We start from the raw sequence: 27,267 nt of genomic DNA on the forward strand, positions 1-27,267 counted from the left end.
CTGCTCCCTCCACCTTGGGGACCGTTTGCCATAAGTCCCTAGTGGTGGCGTCTATTGGAAACATCTTTCTAAATATTGGAGGGGGTGAGAACGGCACACCGGGTCTATCCCACTCCTTAGTAACAATTTCAGTTAGTCTCTTAGGTATAGGAAAAACGTCAGTACTCGCCGGTACCGCAAAGTATTTATCCAACCTACACAGTTTCTCTGGTATTGCAACGGTGTTACAATCGTTGAGAGCTGCTAAGACCTCCCCTAGTAGTACACGGAGGTTCTCCAATTTAAATTTAAAATTTGAAATATCTGAGTCCAATCTGTTTGGATCAGAACCGTCACCCACAGAATGAAGCTCTCCGTCCTCATGCTCTGCGAGCTGTGACGCAGTATCAGACATGGCCCTAGCATTGTCAGCGCACTCTGTTCTCACCCCAGAGTGATCACGCTTGCCTCTTAGTTCTGGTAATTTAGACAAAACTTCAGTCATAACAGTAGCCATATCTTGTAATGTTATCTGTAATGGCCGCCCAGATGTACTAGGCGCCAAAATATCACGCACCTCCCGGGCGGGAGATGCAGGTACTGCCGCGTGAGGCGAGTTAGTCGGCATAACTCTCCCCTCGCAGTTTGGTGAAAGTTGTTCACATTGTACAGATTGACTTTTATTTAAAGTAGCATCAATACAGTTAGTACATAAATTTCTATTGGGCTCCACCTTGGCATTGGAACAAATGACACAGATATCTTCCTCTGAGTCAGACATGTTTAACACACTAGCAAAAAAACTTACAACTTGGTTATAATCTTTTTTAGCAAAAAAACGCACTGTGCCTCAAAGAGGTACTAACGATTAAATGACAGTTGAAATAATGAACTGAAAAACTGTTATAGCATCAAACTTTAAAACAACACAATCTTTTAGCAAAGGTTTGTTCCCATTAGTAAAAACAACACTAATTAAGTTTGTACATAAGAAAATAAAACAACGTTTTTATTCACAGTCACTATAAGGATTCTCACAGCTCTGCTGAGAGAATTTACCTCCCTTCAAAGAAGTTTGAAGACCCCTGAGATCTGTCAGTGATGAACCGGATCATGCAGGAAATATAAAAGTAACTGACTGGAATTTTTTGATGCGTAGCAAAGAGCGCCAAAAACGGCCCCTCCCTCTCCCACACAGCAGTGAAGAGAAACGAAACTGTCACAATTAAAGCAAAAAAAAAAAAAAAAAACTGCCAAGTGGAAAATAATGCCCAAATATTTATTCACACAGTACCTCAGCAAAGTTAAACGATTCTACATTCCAGCAAAAACGTTTAACATGAGAATAGTTATTAAAAGGATTAATGACCTTTAACAGAGTAGTTCCGGTGAAATACCATCCCCAGAATACTGAAGTGTATACATACATGTCATTTTAACGGTATGGCAGGCTTTTCTCATCAATTCCATTCAGAAAATAAAAACTGCCACATACCTCAATGCAGATTCATCTGCCCGCTGTCCCCTGATCTGAAGCCTTTACCTCCCTCAGATGGTCGAGAACAGCAATATGATCTTAACGACTCCGGTTAAAATCATAGTAAAAATCTCTGTCAGATTCTTCCTCAAACTCTGCCAGAGAAGTAATAACACGCTCCGGTGCTATTTTAAAATAACAAACTTTTGATTGAAGTCATAAAAACTAAGTATAATCACCATAGTCCTCTCACACATCCTATCTAGTCGTTGGGTGCAAGAGAATGACTGGGACTGACGTAGAGGGGAGGAGCTATATGCAGCTCTGCTGGGTGAATCCTCTTGCATTTCCTGTTGGGGAGGAGTTATATCCCAGAAGTAATGATGACCCGTGGACTGATCACACATAACAGAAGAAATAATCTGTTCCTCTTTTGTAATATTCCGTAAAGTGTAATACAGTCATATTTTCTTGGCTACTCCTACATTTGGAACCTCATAATTATATTGTTAGCACTTTTATCTTGTTTATTTGGTCTAAAATAATGACTGCAGACCCACACAATACTTTTCTCTTACCATTAAGCCATTGCTAACATTGTGCCGGTTATCACAAACTGTGTCATTATTACTTGAGATGATTTATATTTTAATTGCTATTCTCAATGTTATTATTTGGATTATATATCTGTAGATTATGTACATTTAACCTGTGTAATTTATGGTTTGTGCCAATCATTTTCCCCATTCTTTCTTTTTATTTTTTGGAACCCTTATTGCTTTCCCATTTTTTAGATCAAAAAAGCTTTAAATCTTTCATGGGAAAAAAATGAAATAGTTAAGATTTTTCATTTTTGCTGCAACAGAAGCACATTGTATTCATAAAATGCTATGTTTTAAGCTTTGCACTAAGGTCCAAATTAAAAATAAACATATGAGATCAACATATATATGGCACAACACACATGAAGTACTATGTTTGTGTGTGTGTGTGTATATATATATATACAGTATATCTCTATCTCTATCTATCTATATATATATCTCTATCTCTATCTATCTATATATATATCTCTATCTCTATCTATCTATATATATATCTCACTCTCTCTATATATATATCTATATATATATACACACACAAAGTTTCAGGGGTCTTGGCAAACTTTTTATAGCCTAGGCCATCTTTATGTAGAGTAACAATTCTTTTTTCATATCCTCAGAGAGTTCTTTGCAATGAGGTGCCATGTTGAACTTCCAGTGACCAGTATGAGAGAGTGTGAGAGCGATAACACCAAATTAAACACACCTGCTCCCCATTCACACCTGAGACCTTGTAAGACTAACGAGTCACATGACACCAGGGAGGGAAAATGGCTAATTGGGCCCAATTTGGACATTTCAACTTAAAGGGCGTACTCACTTTTGTTGCCAATGGTTTAGACATTAATGGCTGTGTGTTGAGTTATTTTGAGGGGACAGCAAATTTACACTGTTATACAGGCTGTACACTCACTACTTTACATTGTAGCAAAGTGTCATTTCTTCAGTGTTGTCACATGAAAAGATGTAATAAAATATTTACAAAAATGTGAGGGGTGTACTCACTTTTGTGAGATACTATATATATACTACTCACCACATTGTAGTAGCTTTTGTTTATTGCTGATGTGTCAAATCCCTTTGGAGGACTCTTCAGGGTGGCAGACTTTGGAGACACTGGCTTTTCTAAAAAGAAAGCAAAAATACAAATAAAAGGTTATTGAGAGGAATTAAGATTATTAAATGCTTTTAAAGCAAATTAAAACTAGCACTGTTATAATGTAAGTCAACCATACCAATCATTAAAATCATACAATGACAAATATGCAAAGGAATTAGTTTAAAAATTAAAATGACTAATATTGCAGGATTATGCAATGCAAACATATCGTAGACCTAATATTTTGTAAAAATTTAAAGTGTAAAATTTTAATATATATATATATATATATTTTTTTTTATTTTTTTTAAAACATATTCCTACATGCGCAAAATAAAACATCTTTTTTGCTTTGTATTTGAAGCTTTTGCTCCTATGGCTGTATCGATATCTATTTTTTTTGGTAGAATGCAAAAGCGAACAGGGATTATCTGCTGGAGCATGCTTAGAAACTATGAACTCAATTGAAATACAATGCATGTGTCTAAACACTGATAAGGGGGTGGAGCACAGTGCTCCAGACAACATGGCTATGCAAGTATTTTTGCCTAATTTTGAAAATTATTTTAAAATACTTGCCAGCAATTTTTAAACATATTTTTTATGCAAACTATTTTTAATTAATTAGCCCTTTTAGGATATGAACATATCTCAACCTGCTTTATGGCACTTTAAGTTTTATCATTCTTTGCTTTTAGAATACCATGCGTTTATCTGCAACTTTTACGGAAGGCTTGTATTCTTTGTTTTGCTAGTGCTGTACTTTAGCACTTATTGTTCTTATTAATAACATTAACAGCACTGTGTTGTAGCAATAAAATAAAGGTCTATAGTGTTTGAGTAGTTTGTTTATTGGTGCAGTTTAACTATGCTTGGGTATTACTTCATCAAGCATTAACAATTTTTTCAATAGTGAATTTCTAAATGTGGAATAAAAACTAAATTTATGCTAACCTGATAAATTTCTTTCTTTACCGATATGACGTCATTCCAATTACTAGTGGGAATATCTCTCCTGGCCAGCAGGAGGAAGCAAAGAGCACCACAGCAAAGCTGTTAAAGGGACACTGAACCCACATTTTTTCTTTTGTGATTCAGATAGAGCATGCAATTTTAAGCAATTTTCTAATTTACTCCTATTATCAATTTTTCTTCGTTCTCTTGGTATCTTTATTTGAAAAAGGCATCTAGGCTTTTTTTTTTTTTTTTTGGTTCAGAACTCTGGACAGCACTTTTTTATTGGTGGATGAATTTATCCACCAATCAGCAAGAACAACCCAGGATGTTCACCAAAAATGGGCCGGCATCTAAACTTATATTCTTGGATTTCAAATAAAGATACCAAGAGAATGAAGAACATTTGATAATAGGAGTAAATTAGAAAGTTGCTTAAAATGTCATGCTCTATCTGAATCACGATAGAAAAAATTTGGGTTCAGTGTCCCTTTAAGTGTCACTCCCCTACCAATAATCCCCAGTCATTCGAATGAAGGGAATGGAAAAAGGAAAAACACAAAGGTGTAGAGGTGCCTGAGGTTTAGTCAAAAATAACTTTCTTAATTAAGGGAGGGGTCGTGAACTCTCCATATCCGGAAAGAAAGAAATTTATCAGGTAAGCATAAATTTTGTTTTCTTTCCTAAGAAATTGAGAGTCCACAACGTCATTCCAATTACTAGTGGGAACCAATACCCAAGCTAGTGGACACGGAATGCCAAGACATGCAGACTTAAACAGAAGGCACCACCGCTTGAAGAACCAAAAGAGGCCTCAGCCGAGACAAAAGTATCAAATTTATAAAATTTGGAAAAAGTATGCAGAGGACCAAGTTGCAGCCTTGCAAATCTGTTCCACAGAAGCTTTATTTATGAAAACGCCCAAGAAGATGAGACAGCCCTAGTGGAATGAGCTGTAATTCTCTTAGGAGGCTGCTGACCAGCAGTCTCATAAGCAAAACGAATTATACCTCTCAACCAGAGGGAAAGAGAAGTAGAAGTAGCATTCTGACCCTTACGCTTTCCTGGGAAACAAAAAGACAGGGCATAAGACTGGCGAAAATCCTTAGTCGCCTGAAGGTAGAATTTTAGAGCACGCACAACATCCAAGTTGTGCAACAAACGTTCCTTAAGGGAAGAAGGATTAGGACAGAGAGGAGGAACAACAATTTCCTGATTAATATTTTTATCCAAAACCACTTTAGGGAGAAAACCCAATTTAATACAAAAAACTGCCTTATCTACATGAAAGATAAGGTAAGGCAAATCACACTTCAAAGCCGAAATTTCTCAAACTCTCCAAGCAGAAGAGATAGCAATAAGAAACAAAACCTTCCAAGTTAACAACTTAATATCTATGGAATGCATGGGCTCAAACGGAGCCTGCTGCAAAACTTTAAGAACAAGGTTAAGGTTTCAAGGAAAAGCAACAGGTTTAAACACAGGCCTGATTCTGACCAGGGCCTGAAAAAAAAGATTGAACATCTGGCACATCTGCCAGACGCGTATGTAAAAGAATAGATAATGCAGAAATCTGACATTTCAGAGAACTGACTGACAATCCTTTCGCCAGACTTTGGAGAAAAGAAAAAAAAAATTCTAGGAATCCTGACCCTACTCCAAGAGTAGCCCTTCGATTCACACCAATAAAGGTATTTACGCCATACCTTATGGTAAATTTTACGAGTAACAGGCTTGGGAGCCGAGACGTCGTCAGATCCAACTCTAGCACCCCCCACTTGAGTATTAACCTGGAGAACACCTCCGGATGGAGAGCCCACTGCCTGGGATGAAAAGTCTGTCTGCTAAGGAAATCTGCCTCCCAGTTGTCCACTCCTGGAATGTGGATGGCAGATAGACAACAATTGTGAGCTTCCGCCCACTGAATAATCCAAGCCACCTCCTTCATGGCTAAGGAACTACAAGTTCCTCCCTGGTGGTTGATGTAAGTAACTGAAGTGATGTTGTCCGACTGGAACCTGATATACCAGGCTAAGGACTATTGAGGCCATGCCATCAGAGTATTGTAAATCGCTCTCAACGCCAAGATGTTTATGGGGAGAGCAGACTACTCTTGAGTCCATAGTCCCTGAGCCTTTAATGAGTCCCAGACTGCTCCCCAGCCTAGCAGGCTGGCGTCCGTGGTCACAATCGCCCAGGAAGGTCTCCGGAAGCATGTGTCCTGAGACAGATGCTCCTGAGAAAGCCACCACAGGACTGGTTTAGATCTATCCTCTGAAATAGATCCGAATGGTCTCTGTTCCATTGTCTGAGCATGCATAATTGCAGAGCTCTCAAATGGAATCGAGCAAAGGGAGTGATGTTCATGGAAGTGACCATCAGACCAATTAACTCCATACATTGAGCCACTGATGGCCGAACAGTAGACTGTAAAGAGAGGCAAGAGGAGAGAATTTTGGATTTTCTGACTTCTGTAATTATGGTTCCTAAGAAAACCATCCTTGTAGCTGGAACAAGAGAACTCTTTTCCAGATTCACTTACCTTCTGTGGGAACGTAGAAAAGACAACAAGATCTCTGTATGAGAGTTTGCTTGTTGAAACCAATATGTTGTCCAGATACGGCTCCACTGCAATTCCCTGAGACCTGACCACTGCCAAGAGAGCCCCCAGGAGCTTTCAGAAAATTCTGAGAGCTGTAGCAATGTCAAATGGAAGAGCCACAAACTGAAAGTGATAGTCTAAAAAAGCGAATCTCAGGAATTAGTGATGATCTCTGTGGATGGGAACATGAAGATACGCATCCTTCAGGTCTATGGTCATCATGAACTGACTCTCTTGGAACAAAGGAAGAATGGAATGAATGGTTTCAATTTTGAAGGACGGTACTCTGAGAAATTTGTTGAGATACTTCAGATTTAAAATGGGTCGAAAAGATCCCTTTTTTTGGGAACCACAAAGAGATATGAATAAAATCCCGACACTGTTCCCGTAGTGGAACTGGAACAATCACTCTTAGAGAGAAAAGGTCCTGAATGCAGTTCAAGAATGCCTCTCTATTTACCTGGACTGCAGATAATCTTGAGAGGTGGAATCTGCCTCTGGGAGGAAAAGTTTTGAATTCTATTTTGTTACCCCTTAGATAACAGAATTTATGCTTACCTGATAAATTACTTTCTCCAACGGTGTGTCCGGTCCACAGCGTCATCCTTACTTGTGGGATATTCTCTTCCCCAACAGGAAATGGCAAAGAGTCCCAGCAAAGCTGGCCATATAGTCCCTCCTAGGCTCCGCCCACCCCAGTCATTCGACCGACGGACAGGAGGAAATATATATAGGAGAAACCATATGGTACCGTGGTGACTGTAGTTAGAGAAAATAATTCATCAGACCTGATTAAAAAACCAGGGCGGGCCGTGGACCGGACACACCGTTGGAGAAAGTAATTTATCAGGTAAGCATAAATTCTTTTTTCTCCAACATTGGTGTGTCCGGTCCACGGCGTCATCTTTACTTGTGGGAACCAATACCAAAGCTTTAGGACACGGATGAAGGGAGGGAGCAAATCAGGTTACCTAAACGGAAGGCACCATGGCTTGCAAAACCTTTCTCCCAAAAATAGCCTCAGAAGAAGCAAAAGTATCAAATTTGTAAAATTTGGCAAAAGTGTGCAGTGAAGACCAAGTCGCTGCCTTACATATCTGGTCAACAGAAGCCTCGTTCTTGAAGGCCCATGTGGAAGCCACAACCCTAGTGGAGTGAGCTGTGATTCTTTCAGGAGGCTGCTGTCCGGCAGTCTCATAAGCCAATCGGATGATGCTTTTAAGCCAAAAGGAAAGAGAGGTAGAAGTCGCTTCTTGACCTCTCCTTTTACCAGAATAAACAACAAACAAAGAAGATGTTTGTCTGAAATCTTTTGTAGCCTCTAAATAGAATTTTAGAGCACGGACTACGTCCAAATTGTGTAACAAACGTTCCTTCTTTGAAACTGGATTCGGACACAAAGAAGGTACAACTATCTCCTGGTTAATATTCTTGTTAGAAACAACCTTAGGAAGAAAACCAGGCTTAGTACGCAAAACCACCTTATCTGCATGGAACACCAGATAGGGCGGAGAACACTGCAGAGCAGATATCTCTGAAACTCTTCTAGCAGAAGAAATTGCAACCAAAAACAAAACTTTCCAAGATAGTAACTTAATATCTATGGAATGTAAAGGTTCAAACGGAACCCCTTGAAGAACTGAAAGAACTAGATTTAGACTCCAGGGGGGAGTCAAAGGTCTGTAAACAGGCTTGATCCTAACCAGAGCCTGAACAAATGCTTGAACATCTGGCACAGCTGCCAGTCTTTTGTGTAGTAAGACAGATAAAGCAGAGATCTGTCCCTTTAGAGAACTTGCAGATAATCCTTTCTCCAAACCTTCTTGTAGAAAGGAGAGAATCTTAGGAATCTTTATCTTATCCCATGGGAATCCTTTGGATTCACACCAACAGATATATTTTTTCCATATTTTATGGTAAATCTTTCTAGATACCGGTTTTCTGGCCTGAACCAGAGTATCTATCACAGAATCTGAAAACCCACGCTTCGATAGAATCAAGCGTTCAATCTCCAAGCCGTCAGCTGGAGGGAGACCAGATTTGGATGTTCGAATGGACCCTGAACAAGAAGGTCCTGTCTCAAAGGTAGCTTCCATGGTGGAGCCGATGACATATTCACCAGGTCCGCATACCAAGTCCTGCGTGGCCACGCAGGAGCTATCAAGATCACCGAGGCCCTCTCCTGATTGATCCTGGCTACCAGCCTGGGAATGAGAGGAAACGGTGGAAATACATAAGCTAGGTTGAAGGTCCAGGGTGCTACTAGTGCATCTACTAGGGTCGCCTTGGGATCCCTGGATCTGGACCCGTAGCAAGGAACCTTGAAGTTCTGACGAGACGCTATCAGATCCATGTCTGGAATGCCCCATAATTGAGTTATTTGGGCAAAGATCTCCGGATGGAGTTCCCACTCCCCCGGATGGAATGTCTGACGACTCAGAAAATCCGCCTCCCAGTTTTCCACACCTGGGATGTGGATCGCAGACAGGTGGCAGGAGTGATCCTCCGCCCATTGAATTATTTTGGTCACTTCTCTCATCGCCAGGGAACTCCTTGTTCCCCCCTGATGATTGATATACGCAACGGTCGTCATGTTGTCTGATTGGAACCTTATGAATCTGGCCTTTGCTAGCTGAGGCCAAGCCCTGAGAGCATTGAATATCACTCTGAGTTCCAGAATGTTTATCGGGAGAAGAGACTCTTCCCGAGACCATAGACCCTGAGCTTTTAGGGATTTCCAGACCGCGCCCCAGCCCACTAGACTGGCGTCAGTCGTGACAATGACCCACTCTGGTCTGCGGAAGCTCATTCCCTGGGACAGATGGTCCAGGGTCAGCCACCAACGGAGTGAATCTCTGGTCTTCTGATCTACTTGAATCATTGGAGACAAGTCTGTATAGTCCCCATTCCACTGTTTGAGCATGCACAGTTGTAATGGTCTTAGATGAATTCGTGCAAAAGGAACTATGTCCATTGTTGCAACCATCAACCCTATTACTTCCATGCACTGCGCTATGGAAGGACGAGGAACAGAATGAAGCACTTGACAAGAGCTTAGAAGTTTTGATTTTCTGACCTCTGTCAGAAAAATCCTCATTTCTAAGGAATCTATTATTGTTCCCAAGAAGGGGACTCTTGTCGACGGAGACAGAGAACTTTTTTCTATGTTCACCTTCCATCCGTGTGATCTGAGAAAGGCTAGAACTATGTCTGTATGAGCCTTTGCTTTTGACAGGGACGACGCTTGTATTAGAATGTCGTCCAAGTAAGGTCTTAGAACCGCTAGAAGGGATCCTAGCACCTTTGTGAAAATCCTTGGAGCAGTGGCTAACCCGAATGGGAGGGCCACAAACTGGTAATGCTTGTCCAGAAAAGCGAACCTTAGGAACTGATGATGTTCTTTGTGGATAGGAATATGTAGGTACGCATCCTTTAGATCCACGGTAGTCATAAATTGACTTTCCTGGATAGTGGGTAGAATCGTTCGAATGGTTTCCATCTTGAACGATGGTACCCTGAGAAATTTGTTTAGGATCTTCAAATCCAAAATTGGTCTGAAAGTTCCCTCTTTTTTGGGAACTACAAACAGATTGGAATAAAATCCCATTCCTTGTTCCTTTATTGGAACTGGGTGTATCACTCCCATTTTTAACAGGTCTTCTACACAAAATAAGAATGCCTGTCTCTTTATTTGGTTTGAGAATAAGTGAGACATGTGGAACCTTCCCCTTGGGGGTAGTTCCTTGAATTCCAGGAGATAACCCTGAGAAACTATTTCTAGTGCCCAGGGATCCTGAACATCTCTTGCCCAAGCCTGAGCAAAGAGAGAGAGTCTGCCCCCCACTAGATCCGGTCCCGGATCGGGGGATACTCCTTCATGCTGTTTTGTTAGCAGCGGCAGGCTTCTTGGCCTGCTTACCCTTGTTCCAGCCTTGCATCGGTTTCCAGGCTGGTTTGGGTTGTGAGGCATTACTCTCTTGCTTAGAGGATGCAGAATTAGAGGCCGGTCCGTTCCTGAAATTGCGAAAGGGACGAAAATTAGACTTATTTTTAGCCTTGAAAGACCTATCTTGTGGAAGGGCGTGGCCCTTTCCCCCAGTGATGTCTGAAATAATCTCTTTCAATTCTGGTCCAAATAGAGTTTTACCTTTGAAAGGGATGTTAAGCAATTTTGTCTTGGATGACACATCCGCTGACCAAGACTTTAGCCAAAGCGCTCTGCGCGCCACTATAGCAAACCCTGAATTTTTGGCCGCTAATCTAGCTAATTGTAAAGCGGCATCTAAAATAAAAGAGTTAGCCAATTTAAGTGCGTGAACTCTGTCCATAACCTCCTCATAAGGAGTCTCTCCACTGAGCGACTTTTCTAGTTCCTCGAACCAGAACCACGCTGCTGTAGTGACAGGAACAATGCACGAAATTGGTTGTAGAAGGTAACCTTGCTGTACAAAAATCTTTTTAAGCAAACCTTCCAATTTTTTATCCATAGGATCTTTGAAAGCACAACTGTCTTCGATAGGAATAGTAGTGCGTTTGTTTAGAGTAGAAACTGCCCCCTCGACCTTAGGGACTGTCTGCCATAAGTCCTTTCTGGGGTCGACCATGGGAAATAATTTCTTAAATATAGGGGGGGGAACAAAAGGTATGCCGGGCTTTTCCCACTCCTTATTTACTATGTCCGCCACCCGCTTGGGTATAGGAAAAGCGTCGGGGTGCACCGGAACCTCTAGGAACTTGTCCATCTTGCATAACTTCTCTGGAATGACCAAGTTGTCACAATCATCCAGAGTAGATAATACCTCCTTAAGCAGTGCGCGGAGATGTTCTAATTTAAAAAAAATTTCACCACAGTGTCTTAAAGCATTAATAGTATTGCACACCAAATTTCAGAGTTTTAACCCTTAAAATAACGGAACCGGAGCCGTTTATAAATTTAACCCCTATACAGTCCCAGCTATAGTCTTTGCTGAGAGGGGAATACGATACCAATTGACGCCTTTTAGAAGCTTTTCCAGCAATTTTTAGATCCTCACACATGCATCTGCATGCCCTGCTTTCAAAAAACAACTGCGCAGTAATGGCGCGAAAATGAGGCTCAGTCTATAACTAGGAAGGCCCCCTGACTGGAAAAGGTGTCCAACACAGTGCCTGCCGTTTAATAAACGTTCCCAAAGTTTATAAATGCAAATTGTAAACATAAATGTGAATAAAATGCCCAAATAAAGCAATCGATATAGCCCATAAAAATGTCTACCAGTTTTTTAGCCCATAATAAGTCCTTTATTCTGTTTGTTTGACTAAGAAAATGGCTTACCGGTCCCCATGAGGGGAAATGACAGCCTTCCAGCATTACATGGTCTTGTTAGAAATATGGCTAGTCATACCTTAAGCAGAAAAGTCTGCTAACTGTTTCCCCCAACTGAAGTTACTTCTTCTCAACAGTCCTGTGTGGAAACAGCAATCGATTTTAGTTACTGTCTGCTAAAATCATCTTCCTCTCACAAACAGAAATCTTCATCCCTTTCTGTTTCAGAGTAAATAGTACATACCAGCACTATTTTAAAATAACAAACACTTGATAGAAGAATAAAAACTACATTTAAACACCAAAAAACTCTTAACCATCTCCGTGGAGATGTTGCCTGTGCAACGGCAAAGAGAATGACTGGGGTGGGCGGAGCCTAGGAGGGACTATATGGCCAGCTTTGCTGGGACTCTTTGCCATTTCCTGTTGGGGAAGAGAATATCCCACAAGTAAGGATGACGCCGTGGACCGGACACACCAATGTTGGAGAAAATATGTCCACAGCACAAGGATCTGGGACATCTCATATCCACACTTGACAAAATAGGGAAAGTCTGCCCCCCACATGATCCGATCCCGGACCGGGGGCCGACCCTTCATGCTGACTCAGACTCAGCTGAGTGCTTCTTTGATTGCTTCCCCTTGATCCAAGACTGATTGGGCTTCCAAGAAGACTTCGACTGCTCCTGCTTGGAAAAAGGAGAGGAAGACTTTTGAACTTTGAAGTTACCAAAAGGAACAAAAATTACTTTGACGTCCTTTAGGTCTGTTCTTCTTGTCGTGTCAGAAAAGACCCTTTTCCGCCCGTAATATCCAAAATTAGTTCTGCCAGACCAGGTCCAAACATGGTTTTACCCTTGTAAGGAAGTGCCAGAATCTTGGACTTAGAGGTAACATCAGCTGACCAAGATTTTAGCCACAAAGTCCTGCGGGCTAGGACAGAGAAACCAGACATATTGGCTCCCAGTCTAATAACGTGCATGTTAGCATCAGAAATAAAGGAATCGGCCAGTTTGATAGCCTTAATCCTATCTTGGATCTCCTCTAACGAAGTCTCTAAAATTGATTCAGACAAGGCATCAAACCAATAAGATGCAGGACTTGCTACTGTGGCAATACAAACTGCAGGTTGCCATTGAAGACCCTGATGAACATAAATATTTTTCAAATAAGCCTCCAGCTTCTTGTCCAAGGGATCCTTAAGGGAGCAGCTATCCTCTATAGGAATCATAGTTCTCTTAGCCAGAGTAGATATAGCCCTTTCTACTTTAGGCACCATGCAGCATGAATCTTTAATGGAGTCAGCGACAGGAAACATCTTTTTAAAAGCGGAAGATGGAGAGAAAGGTATCCCTGGCTTTTCCCATTCCTGCAAAATAATCTCAGTTACACTGTCTGGAACAGGAAACTTCCACAGAGGAAGAAACATCATAGTATTTATTAAGTTTACTAGATTTCTTAGGGTTGACAACAACAGGAGTATCTGAGTCGTCCAAGGTAACTAATAACTCCTTTAACAGTACACGAAGGTGTTCAAGCTTAAATCTGAAGTTTACTTCTTCAGCATCAGGCAAAGAAATTATACTGTCCGAATCTGAGATTTCACCCTCAGAGGCTACTGAGGTGTCCTCCTCATCAGACTTATGAGAGAGAGAGCAACCTACGTAGCCGCAGACGGAGCAGACACCTTACATTCTGTCAAATGTTTAGATTTCCTCTTAAGCTTTCCCAACATGGGAAAATCAGATAAAGCCGCTGATACCGCAGAGGATACATGAGCAGCAAGATCTTATGACAAATAAACTCCTCCAGGAGGCCGAGAGGAATAGAAGGGCACTATATGTGTAGCCATTGAGGCTGGGACATTTGAGGAGAAAGCTGTGGCGATGCCTGAACAGCATCATCCTGAGAGACATAAGGTTTAGAAACAAAAAGTTTAGCTTTATTTTTTAAAGTCTTTTTTAAACATGAGGAACAAAATTGCATACGTAAAACAATATGGGCCTCAAGACAAAATAAGCATTTAACCATAGGAGCAGACCCCTGTTCCATGTCCATGTTAAAAATAATGCCCCAATTTACTGGATTGACTGGAAAAAAAAAAAACTTTCACTTTGAAATTATTTTATAATTCCGGAAAATTAAATGCACTTTCACTTTAAAATTGTTTGAAAATTTGCAAAGTTACTTGCTATTTCTGCGTCCAGACAAAAAATAAAATGTACCTCTACACCTCAGGTTTACTGAGGTGTCCTACCTGACCCTTCGATTTCAAGAGAAGGTTTCTTAAGTCTTTCCACACTCAGAGGCAGCTTAAAATGGCGCAGCTCCGTTCACAGCCGGAGAAAGGGGAGGGGCCACGTGATCAGCATAGAAATTAAAGTGATGGTAAACTTACCCGACTTCAAACTTGTATTCTTATGCAAATTAAAAAAATAAGTAGACTTTCATTCATGAAAACATGCAAACCGCTTGTTCTATTTAATTTTTTTGTCTGAAATAGCAGAATTTTAACATATTTTCCTCCTCCCGTACCACGGCCGCCATTGATTTATTAATCCCACGTGTTTTAACATACCAATAACAGCCCAGGCCAGTCGGCGACACTGATATAATCAAACACGCCCTAAGTTAACAATGCGCATGCGCTAGACACTGGATCGATGAGACCGTAGAATAATGTATTTGAAACGCATGCGCATAGCTAAAGTTGAAGATTTGGATTCCAATACTATGACGTCGCGACGGGTGGTTCTGCTTTCTGTCCGGCTATAGAAAATAACAGGAAGTAATGACAGGGGCGGAGGAAGGAGCGATAACACTCTGTGAGTAATACATGATTTATTATAGAAAATAATCAAATAAATAAGGAATAAACATAGCGACTTCGGTTAGAAAGAACTGAGGATTAATAATATATTTCCCAAATATTGAAAATTTACCATCACTTTAAATGCGCAGAGAACTAACAGCTCGCTATATTTACACAACGGCCGATTACATTTAGCAATGGTGACAAGTTAAGGATTACAATCTAGCCCCAGCCTTGTATGAATAAAAAATAACGTACCCCAGGTTTAAAAGAGTAACTGAAAGTGCTAGCCATGTAAAACTAAATAAACGGCCTCAGGGGATGTTTCCCACAATATAAGGAAATTAACCCCTATAGTCTTACACATATTCAAGTGCCTGCAACTGCCAAATAAAATCCTTCCTAAAGGATTAAAAATATGTCCCAATAAGAGCTGCAGGAAAAAAAAACTCTTCTTAGTGCAAGTCTCCATAACCTAGAAGAGAAAAGCACTTACCTGCAAATCTAGCTGTCCGGCAGGTAGACAGCTTACAAGGTGTGAAAGGACACATACTCCTTACAGAGATCTGTAGAAAGAGAAAGAACGGAGTAACCTACTCTAGCTTTCTATACCATGGGCAGCAAACAAGTACTACCTCTCACTTTCTAACTGCATAAAAGCAACCACTAACCTACTGCAGAGATTGACGTAGACACAGCTTAACCCAAAAAACAGAATTTATGCTTACCTGATAAATTACTTTCTCTTGTGATGTATCGAGTCCACGGATTCATCCTTTACTTGTGGGATATTCTCCTTCCCAACAGGAAGTGGCAAAGAGAGCACACAGCAGATCTGTCCATATAGCTCCCCCTCCAGCTCCACCCCCCAGTCATTTGACCGAAGGTTAGGAAGAAAAAGGAGAAACCAGTGGTGACTGTAGTTTAAACAAAAAAGCTACCTGACTTAATAGCCAGGGCGGGCCGTGGACTCGATACATCACAAGAGAAAGTAATTTATCAGGCAAGCATAAATTATGTTTTCTCTTGTAAGATGTATCGAGTCCACGGATTCATCCTTTACTTGTGGGATACCAATACCAAAGCTTTAGGACACGGATGAAGGGAGGGAACAAGACAGGTACCTTAAACGGAAGGCACCACTGCTTGTAAAACCTTTCTCCCAAAAATAGCATCCGAAGAAGCAAAAGTATCATATTTGTAAAATTTGGAAAAAGTATGCAGCGAAGACCAAGTCGCTGCCTTACAAATCTGTTCAACAGAAGCCTCATTTTTAAAAGCCCATGTGGAAGCCACTGCTCTGGTAGAATGAGCAGTAATTGTTTCGGGAGGCTGCTGGCCAGCAGTCACATAGGGCAAACGGATGATGCTTTTCAGCCAAAAGGAAAGAGAGGTAGCAGTCGCCTTCTGACCTCTCCTCTTACCAGAATAGATAACAAACAATGAAGGTGTTTGTCTGAAATCCTTAGTTGCTTGTAAATAGAACTTTAAAGCACGAACCACATCAAGATTGTGTAACAGACGTTGCTTCTTCGAAGAAGGATTAGGACACAGAGAAGGAACAACAATTTCCTGGTTAATATTCTTATTAGACACAACCTTAGGAAGAAAACCGGGGCTTGGTACGCAAAACTACCTTATCTGCATGGAAAACCAGGTAAGGTGAATCAAACTGTAAAGCAGATAACTCTGAAACTCTTTGAACAGAAGAGATAGCTACCAAAAACAAAACTTTCCAAGATAAAACCTTAATATCTATGGAATGTAAAGGTTCAAACGGAACCCCTTGTAGAACTGAAAGAACTAAATTCAAACTCCATGGCGGAGCCACAGGTCTATAAACAGGCTTGATTCTGACTAAAGCCTGACTAAACGCTTGAACGTCTGGTACCTCTGCCAGACGTTTGTGTAAAAGAATAGACAAAGCAGATATCTGTCCTTTTAAGAAACTAGCTGATAATCCTTTCTCCAATCCGTCTTGGAGAAAGGACAAAATTCTGGGAATCCTAATCTTACTCCATGAGTAACCCTTGGATTCACACCAAAAAAGATATTTTCGCCAAATCTTATGGTAGATTTTCCTGGTGACAGGCTTTCTAGCCTGAATCAGGGTATCAATAACCGACTCAGAGAAACCACGCTTTGATAGAATTAGGCGTTCAATCTCCAAGCAGTCAGACGCAGAGAAATTAGATTTGGATGCTTGAAAGGACCTTGTATTAGAAGGTCCTGCCTCGTTGGAAGTGTCCATGGTGGGACAGATGACATGTCCACTAGGTCTGCATACCAGGTCCTGCGTGGCCACGCAGGCGCTATCAGAATCACCAAAGCCCTCTCCTGCTTGATTCTGGCAACCAGACGAGGGAGGAGAGGAAACGGTGGAAAAACATAGGCCAGATTGAAGGACCAAGGCGCTGCTAGAGCATCTATCAGCACCGCCTGGGGATCCCGGGACCTGGACCCGTAAAGAGGAAGTTTGGTGTTCTGACGGGACGCCATCAGATCCAATTCTGGAGTGCCCCATAGCTGAGTCAGCTGGGCAAATACCTCCGGTGGAGTTCCCATTCCCCCGGGTGAAAAGTCTAACGACTTAGAAAATCCGCCTCCCAGTTGTCTACTCCTGGGATTTGAATTGCTGAGAGATGGCAGGAGTGATCTTCCGCCCACCTGATTATTTTGGTTACTTCCGTCATTGCTAGGGAACTCCTTGTTCCTCCTTGATGATTGACGTAAGCTACAGTCGTGATGTTGTCCAACTGAAATCTGATGAATTTGGCCGCGGCTAGCTGAGGCCATGCCTGAAGCGCGTTGAATATCGCCCTCAGTTCCAGAATGTTTATCGGGAGAAGAGCTTCTTCCCAAGACCATAAGCCATGAGCTTTCAGGGAGTCCCAGACTGCACCCCAGCCCAACAGACTGGCGTCGGTCGTTACGATGATCCACTCTGGTCTGCGGAAACACATTCCCTGAGACAAGTGATCCTGAGACAACCACCAGAGAAGAGAATCTATGGTCCCCTGGCCCAGCTGTATTTGAGGAGACAAATCTGCATAATCCCCATTCCACTGTTTGAGCATGCATAGTTGCAGTGGTCTGAGGTGTATCCGTGCAAAAGGGACTATGTCCATTGCCGCTACCATTAATCCGATTGTCTCCATGCACTGAGCTACAGATGGCCGAGGAATGGAATGAAGGGCTCGGCAAGTGGTTAAGAGTTTTAACTTAATGACCTCCGTCAGAAATATTTTCATTTATACCGAGTCTATCAGAGTTCGTAGGAAGGAAACTCTTGTGAGGGGGGAGAGAGAACTCTTTTTGATGTTCACCTTCCACCCGTGAGACCTCAGAAAGGCCAATACAATTTCCGTGTGAGGCTTGGCTCTTTGGAAAGTCGACGCCTGAATTAAGATGTCGTCTAGATAAGGCGCCACTGCTATGCCCCGCGGTCTTAGAACCGCCAGGAGGGACCCTAGCACTTTTGTGAAAATTCTGGGAGCAGTGGCCAACCCGAAAGGAAGAGTCACAAACTGGTAATGCTTGTCCAGAAAGGCGAACCTGAGAAACTGGTGATGATCTTTGTGGATAGGAATGTGCAGATACGCATCCTTTAAATCCACGGTGGTCATATATTGACCCTCCTGGATCATTGGTAAGATTGTCCGAATGGTCTCCATCTTGAATGATGGGACTCTGAGGAATTTGTTCAGAATTTTGAGATCCAGGATTGGTCTGAAAGTTTTTTCTTTCTTAGGAACCACAAACAGGTTTGAGTAAAAACCCAGCCCTTGTTCCGCAACTGGAACTGGGTGGATCACTCCCATTGTATGTAGGTCTTCTACACAGCGTAAGAACGCCTCTTTCTTTGTCTGGTCTGTAGACCGACGAGAAATGTGGAACCTTCCCCTTGGAGGGGAGTCCTTGAATTCTAGAAGATATCCCTGGGATACAATCTCTAAGGCCCAGGGATCGAGTACATCTCTTGCCCAGGCCTGAGCAAAGAGAGAGAGTCTGGGGCTACCCCTTCATGCTGTCTTGGAGGCAGCTGCAGGCTTCTTGGCCTGTTTACCCTTGTTCCAGCCCTGGTAAGGTTTCCAGGCTGACCTGGGTTGGGAAGTGTTACCCTCTTGCTTTGCAGCAGGGGAGGATGAAGAGAGACCGCTCCTGAAATTCCGAAAGGAACGAAAATTATTTTGTTTGTTCTTTATCTTGAAGGACTTGTCCTGAGGGAGAGCATGGCCTTTTCCCCCAGTGATTTCTGAAATAATCTCTTTCAATTCAGGCCCGAAGAGGGTCTTTCCTTTGAAAGGGATGTTCAAGAGTTTGGATTTTGACGACACATCGGCCGACCAGGACTTTAGCCATAGCGCCCTGCGCGCTAAAATGGCAAAAACATAATTTATGTAAGAACTTACCTGATAAATTCATTTCTTTCATATTAGCAAGAGTCCATGAGCTAGTGACGTATGGGATATACATTCCTACCAGGAGGGGCAAAGTTTCCCAAACCTTAAAATGCCTATAAATACACCCCTCACCACACCCACAATTCAGTTTAACGAATAGCCAAGAAGTGGGGTGATAAGAAAAAAGTGCGAAAGCATATAAAATAAGGAATTGGAATAATTGTGCTTTATACAAAAAAATCAAAACCACCACAAAAAAGGGCGGGCCTCATGGACTCTTGCTAATATGAAAGAAATTAATTTATCAGGTAAGTTCTTACATAAATTATGTTTTCTTTCATGTAATTAGCAAGAGTCCATGAGCTAGTGACGTATGGGATGATTACCCAAGATGTGGATCTTTCCACACAAGAGTCACTAGAGAGGGAGGGATAAAATAAAGACAGCCAATTCCTGCTGAAAATAATCCACACCCAGAATAAAATTTAATGAAAAAACATAAGCAGAAGATTCAAACTGAAACCACTGCCTGAAGAACGTTTCTACCAAAAACTGCTTAAGAAGAAAACACATCAAAATGGTAGAATTTAGTAAAAGTATGCAAAGAGGACCAAGTTGCTGTTTTGCAAATCTGATCAACCGAAGCTTCATTCTTAAACGCCCAGGAAGTAAAAACTGACCTAGTAGAATGAGCTGTAATCCTTTGAGGCGGAGTGTTACCCGACTCAACATAGGCATGATGAAATAAAGATTTCAACCAAGATGCCAAAGAAATGGCAGAAGCTTTCTGGTCTTTTCTAGAACCGGAAAAGATGACAAATAGACTAAAAGTCTTTCGGAAAGACTTAGTAGCTTCAACATAATATTACAAAGCTCTAACAGCATCCAAAGAATGCAATGATTTCTCCTTAGAATTCATAGGATTAGGACATAATGAAGGAACCACAATTTCTCTACTAATGTTGTTAGAATTCACAACCTTAGGTAAAAAATTCAAAAGAAGTTCGCAGCACCGCCTTATCCTGATGCAAAATCAGAAAAGGAGACTCACAAAAAAGAGTAGATAATTCAGAGACTCTTCTGGCAGAAGAGATGGCCAAAAGAAACAAAAGTTTCCAAGAAAGTAATATAACGACCAAAGAATGCATGGGTTCAAAAGGAGGAGCTTGAAGAGCCCCCAGAACCAAATTCAAAAACTCCAAGGAGGAGAAATTGACTTAATGACAAGTTTTATACGAACCAAAGGTTGTACAAAACAATGAATATCAGGAAGATTAGCAATCCTTCTGTGAAAAAGAACAGAAAGAGCAGAGATTTGTCTTTCAAGAAACTTGCGGACAAACCTTTATCTAAACCATCCTGAAGAAATATAAGTCTTCCAGACTCTATAATATATCTCTCTAAATACAGATTTACGAGCCTGTCACATAGTATCAATCACAGAGTCAGAGAAACCTCTTTGACCAAGAATCAAGCGTTCAAACTCCACACCTTAAAAACAGAATTTATGTTTACCTGATAAATTTCTTTCTCCAACGGTGTGTCCGGTCCACGGCGTCATCCTTACTTGTGGGATATTCTCTTCCCCAACAGGAAATGGCAAAGAGCCCAGCAAAGCTGGTCACATGATCCCTCCTAGGCTCCGCCTACCCCAGTCATTCGACCGACGTTAAGGAGGAATATTTGCATAGGAGAAACCATATGGTACCGTGGTGACTGTAGTTAAAGAAAATAAAATATCAGACCTGATTAAAAAAACCAGGGCGGGCCGTGGACCGGACACACCGTTGGAGAAAGAAATTTATCAGGTAAACATAAATTCTGTTTTCTCCAACATAGGTGTGTCCGGTCCACGGCGTCATCCTTACTTGTGGGAACCAATACCAAAGCTTTAGGACACGGATGAAGGGAGGGAGCAAATCAGGTCACCTAAATGGAAGGCACCACGGCTTGCAAAACCTTTCTCCCAAAAATAGCCTCAGAAGAAGCAAAAGTATCAAACTTGTAAAATTTGGTAAAAGTGTGCAGTGAAGACCAAGTCGCTGCCCTACATATCTGATCAACAGAAGCCTCGTTCTTGAAGGCCCATGTGGAAGCCACAGCCCTAGTGGAATGAGCTGTGATTCTTTCGGGAGGCTGCCGTCCGGCAGTCTCGTAAGCCAATCTGATGATGCTTTTAATCCAAAAAGAGAGAGAGGTAGAAGTTGCTTTTTGACCTCTCCTTTTACCTGAATAAACAACAAACAAGGAAGATGTTTGTCTAAAATCCTTTGTAGCATCTAAATAGAATTTTAGAGCGCGAACAACATCCAAATTGTGCAACAAACGTTCCTTCTTTGAAACTGGTTTTGGACACAGAGAAGGTACGATAATCTCCTGGTTAATGTTTTTGTTAGAAACAACTTTTGGAAGAAAACCAGGTTTAGTACGTAAAACCACCTTATCTGCATGGAACACCAGATAAGGAGGAGAACACTGCAGAGCAGATAATTCTGAGACTCTTCTAGCAGAAGAAATCGCAACTAAAAACAAAACTTTCCAAGATAATAACTTAATATCAACGGAATGTAAGGGTTCAAACGGAACCCCCTGAAGAACTGAAGGAACTAAATTGAGACTCCAAGGAGGAGTCAAAGGTTTGTAAACAGGCTTGATTCTAACCAGAGCCTGAACAAAGGCTTGAACATCTGGCACAGCTGCCAGCTTTTTGTGAAGTAATACCGACAAGGCAGAAATCTGTCCCTTCAGGGAACTTGCAGATAATCCTTTTTCCAATCCTTCTTGAAGGAAGGATAGAATCCTAGGAATCTTAACCTTGTCCCAAGGGAATCCTTTAGATTCACACCAACAGATATATTTTTTCCAAATTTTGTGGTAAATCTTTCTAGTCACAGGCTTTCTGGCCTGAACAAGAGTATCGATAACAGAATCTGAGAATCCTCGCTTCGATAAAATCAAGCGTTCAATCTCCAAGCAGTCAGCTGGAGTGAAACCAGATTCGGATGTTCGAACGGACCCTGAACAAGAAGGTCTCGTCTCAAAGGTAGCTTCCAAGGTGGAGCCGATGACATATTCACCAGATCTGCATACCAAGTCCTGCGTGGCCACGCAGGAGCTATCAAGATCACCGACACCCTCTCCTGCTTGATCCTGGCTATCAGCCTGGGGATGAGAGGAAATGGCGGGAACACATAAGCTAGTTTGAAGGTCCAAGGTGCTACTAGTGCATCCACTAGAGCCGCCTTGGGATCCCTGGATCTGGCCCCGTAGCAAGGAACTTTGAAGTTCTGACGAGAGGCCATCAGATCCATGTCTGGAATGCCCCACAGGTGAGTGACTTGGGCAAAGATTTCCGGATGGAGTTCCCACTCCCCCGGATGCAATGTCTGCCGACTCAGAAAATCCGCTTCCCAATTTTCCACTCCTGGGATGTGGATAGCAGACAGGTGGCAGGAGTGAGACTCCGCCCAAAGAATAATTTTGGTTACTTCTTCCATCGCTAGGGAACTCCTTGTTCCCCCCTGATGGTTGATGTACGCAACAGTCGTCATGTTGTCTGATTGAAACCGTATGAACCTGGTCCTCGCAAGCTGGGGCCAGGCCTGGAGAGCATTGAATATCGCTCTCAGTTCCAGAATATTTATCGGTAGAAGAGATTCTTCTCGAGACCAAAGACCCTGAGCTTTCAGGGATCCCCAGACCGCGCCCCAGCCTATCAGACTGGCGTCGGTCGTGACAATGACCCACTCTGGTCTGTGGAACATCATCCCTTGAGACAGATTGTCCAGGGACAGCCACCAACGGAGTGAGTCTCTGGTTCTCTGATTTACTTGTATCTTCGGAGACAAGTCTGTATAGTCCCCATTCCACTGACTGAGCATGCACAGTTGTAATGGTCTTAGATGAATGCGCGCAAAAGGAACTATGTCCATCGCCGCCACCATCAACCCGATCACTTCCATGCACTGAGCTATGGAAGGAAGAGGAACGGAATGAAGTATCCGACAAGAGTCCAGAAGCTTTGTTTTTCTGGCCTCTGTTAGAAAGATCCTCATTTCTAAGGAGTCTATAATTGTTCCCAAGAAGGGAACCCTTGTTGACGGGGATAGAGAACTCTTTTCCACGTTCACTTTCCAGCCGTGAGATCTGAGAAAGGCCAGGACAATGTCCGTGTGAGCCTTTGCTTGAGGAAGGGACGACGCTTGAATCAGAATGTCGTCCAGGTAAGGTACTACTGCAATGCCCCTTGGTCTTAGCACCGCTAGAAGGGACCCTAGTACCTTTGTGAAAATCCTTGGAGCAGTGGCTAATCCGAAAGGAAGCGCCACGAACTGGTAATGTTTGTCCAGGAATGCAAACCTTAGGAACCGATGATGTTCCTTGTGGATAGGAATATGTAGATACGCATCCTTTAAATCCACCGTGGTCATGAATTGACCTTCCTGGATGGAAGGAAGGATAGTTCGAATGGTTTCCATCTTGAACGATGGGACCTTGAGAAATTTGTTTAAGATCTTGAGATCTAGGATTGGTCTGAACGTTCCCTCTTTTTTGGGAACTATGAACAGATTGGAGTAGAACCCCATCCCTTGTTCTCTTAATGGAACAGGATGAATCACTCCCATTTTTAACAGGTCTTCTACACAATGTAAGAACGCCTGTCTTTTTATGTGGTCTGAAGACAACTGCGACCTGTGGAACCTCCCCCTTGGGGGAAGTCCCTTGAATTCCAGAAGATAACCCTGGGAGACTATTTCTAGCGCCCAAGGATCCAGAACATCTCTTGCCCAAGCCTGAGCGAAGAGAGAGAGTCTGCCCCCCACCAGATCCGGTCCCGGATCGGGGGCCAATATTTCATGCTGTCTTGGTAGCAGTGGCAGGTTTCTTGGCCTGCTTTCCCTTGTTCCAGCCTTGCATTGGTCTCCAAGCTGGCTTGGCCTGAGAAGTATTACCCTCTTGCTTAGAGGACGTAGCACCTTGGGCTGGTCCGTTTTTACGAAAGGGACGAAAATTAGGTCTATTTTTTGCCTTGAAGGGCCGATCCTGAGGAAGGGCGTGGCCCTTACCCCCAGTGATATCAGAGATAATCTCTTTCAAGTCAGGACCAAACAGCGTTTTCCCCTTGAAAGGAATGTTTAGTAGCTTGTTCTTGGAAGACGCATCAGCCGACCAAGATTTCAACCAAAGCGCTCTGCGCGCCACAATAGCAAACCCAGAGTTCTTAGCCGCTAACTTAGCCAATTGCAAAGAGGCGTCTAGAGTGAAAGAATTAGCCAATTTGAGAGCATTGATTCTGTCCATAATCTCCTCATAAGGAGGAGAGTCACTATCGAGCACCTTAAGCAGTTCATCAAACCAGAAATATGCGGCAGTAGTGACAGGGACAATGCATGAAATGGGTTGTAGAAGGTAACCCTGCTGAACAAACATCTTTTTAAGCAAACCTTCTAATTTTTTATCCATAGGATCTTTGAAAGCACAACTATCCTCTATGGGAATAGTGGTGCGTTTGTTTAAAGTAGAAACCGCTCCCTCGACCTTGGGGACTGACTGCCATAAGTCCTTTCTGGGGTCGACCATAGGAAACAATTTTTTAAATATGGGGGGAGGGACGAAAGGAATACCGGGCCTTTCCCATTCTTTATTAACAATGTCCGCCACCCGCTTGGGTATAGGAAAAGCTTCTGGGAGCCCCGGCACCTCTAGGAACTTGTCCATTTTACATAGTTTCTCTGGGATGACTAAATTTTCACAATCATCCAGAGTGGATAATACCTCCTTAAGCAAAATGCGGAGATGTTCCAATTTAAATTTAAATGTAATCACATCAGATTCAGCCTGCTGAGAAATGTTCCCTAAATCAGTAATTTCTCCCTCAGACAAAACCTCCCTGGCCCCCTCAGATTGGGTTAGGGGCCCTTCAGAGATATTAATATCAGCGTCGTCATGCTCTTCAGTAACTAAAACAGAGCAGCCACGCTTACGCTGACAAGGGTTCATTTTGGCTAAAATGTTTTTGACAGAATTATCCATTACAGCCGTTAATTGTTGCATAGTAAGGAGTATTGGCGCGCTAGATGTACTAGGGGCCTCCTGAGTGGGCAAGACTCGTGTAGACGAAGGAGGGAATGATGCAGTACCATGCTTACTCCCCTCACTTGAGGAATCATCTTGGGCATCATTGTCATTATCACATAAATCACATTTATTTAAATGAATAGGAATTCTGGCTTCCCCACATTCAGAACACAGTCTATCTGGTAGTTCAGACATGTTAAACAGGCATAAACTTGATCAGAAAGTACAAAAAACGTTTTAAAATAAAACCGTTACTGTCACTTTAAATTTTAAACTGAACACACTTTATTACTGCAATTGCGAAAAAACATGAAGGAATTGTTCAAAATTCACCAAATTTTCACCACAGCGTCTTAAAGCCTTGAAAATATTGCACACCAATTTTGGAAGCTTTAACCCTTAAAATAACGGAACCGGAGCCGTTTTAAGCTTTAAACCCCTTTACAGTCCCTGGTATCTGCTTTGCTGAGACCCAACCAAACCCAAAGGGGAATACGATACCAAATGACGCCTTCAGAAGTCTTTTATAAGTATCAGAGCTCCTCTCACATGCGACTGCATGCCATGCCTCTCAAAAACAAGTGCGCAACACCGGCGCGAAAATGAGACTCTGCCTATGCTTTGGGAAAGCCCCTAAAGAATAAGGTGTCTAAAACAGTGCCTGCCGATATTATTATATCAAAATACCCAGATAAAATGATTCCTCAAGGCTAAATATGTGTTAATAATCAATCGATTTAGCCCAGAAAAAGTCTACAGTTTAAATAAGCCCTTGTGAAGCCCTTATTTACAATCGTAATAAACATGGCTTACCGGATCCCATAGGGAAAATGACAGCTTCCAGCATTACATCGTCTTGTTAGAATGTGTCATACCTCAAGCAGCAAGGGACTGCAAACTGTTCCCCCAACTGAAGTTAATTGCTCTCAACAGTCCTGTGTGGAACAGCCATGGATTTTAGTTACGGTTGCTAAAATCATTTTCCTCATACAAACAGAATTCTTCATCTCTTTTCTGTTTCTGAGTAAATAGTACGTACCAGCACTATTTGAAAATAACAAACTCTTGATTGAATAATGAAAAACTACAGTTAAACACTAAAAAACTCTAAGCCATCTCCGTGGAGATGTTGCCTGTACAACGGCAAAGAGAATGACTGGGGTAGGCGGAGCCTAGGAGGGATCATGTGACCAGCTTTGCTGGGCTCTTTGCCATTTCCTGTTGGGGAAGAGAATATCCCACAAGTAAGGATGACGCCGTGGACCGGACACACCTATGTTGGAGAAATTAAGGTTTTGAGATCCTGAAGGAAAAAAGAACCTTGAGACAGAAAGACTGGTCTTAACGAAAGAGTCCACAGCTGGCAAGAGGCCATCCGGACAAGATCCGCATACCAAAACCTGTGAGGCCATGCTGGAGCTACCAGCAGGACAAACGAGCATTCCTTAGAATATTGGAGAATACCCTTGGAAGAAGAACTAGAGGCGGAAAGATATAGGCAGGATGACACTTGTAAGGAAGAGATAATGCATCCACTGCCTCCGCCCGAGGATCCCGGGATCCGGACAGATACCAGGGAAGTTTCTTGTTTAGATGAGAAGCCATCAGATCTATTTCTGGGAGTTCCCACATTTGAACAATCTGAGGAAATACCTCTGGGTGAAGACCATTCGCCCAGGTGCAACGTTTGGCGACTGAGATAATCCGCTTTCCAATTGTCCATACCTGGGATATGAACCGCAGAGATTAGACAGGAGCTGGATTCCGCCCAAACCAAAATTCGAGATACTTCTTTCATAGCCAGAGGACTGTGAGTCCCTCCTTGATGATTGATGTATGCCACAGTTGTGACATTGTCTATCTGAAAACAAATGAACAACTCTCTCTTCAGAAGAGGCCAAGACTGAAGAGCTCTGAAAATTGCACGGGGTTCCAAAATATTGATCGGAAATCTCA

The 27,267-nt window shown here is 42.3% G+C and overlaps 1 protein-coding gene across 2 annotated transcripts in view; it reads right to left on the bottom strand.

Annotated features, from left to right (window-relative positions):
• ARHGEF7 (Rho guanine nucleotide exchange factor 7) overlaps positions 1–27,267 on the bottom strand; it is a 657,452-nt gene that overhangs the window by 342,183 nt on the left and 288,002 nt on the right. For both annotated transcript variants that reach the window (XM_053707777.1, XM_053707776.1), the window contains exon 6: positions 3,095–3,183. In XM_053707777.1, coding sequence (XP_053563752.1) covers positions 3,095–3,183 — 89 coding nt within the window. The remainder of the gene's footprint in view (positions 1–3,094; positions 3,184–27,267) is intronic.

Source organism: Bombina bombina, chromosome 3 (assembly GCF_027579735.1).
Source record: "Bombina bombina isolate aBomBom1 chromosome 3, aBomBom1.pri, whole genome shotgun sequence".
Classification (NCBI taxonomy): Eukaryota; Metazoa; Chordata; class Amphibia; order Anura; family Bombinatoridae; genus Bombina; species Bombina bombina.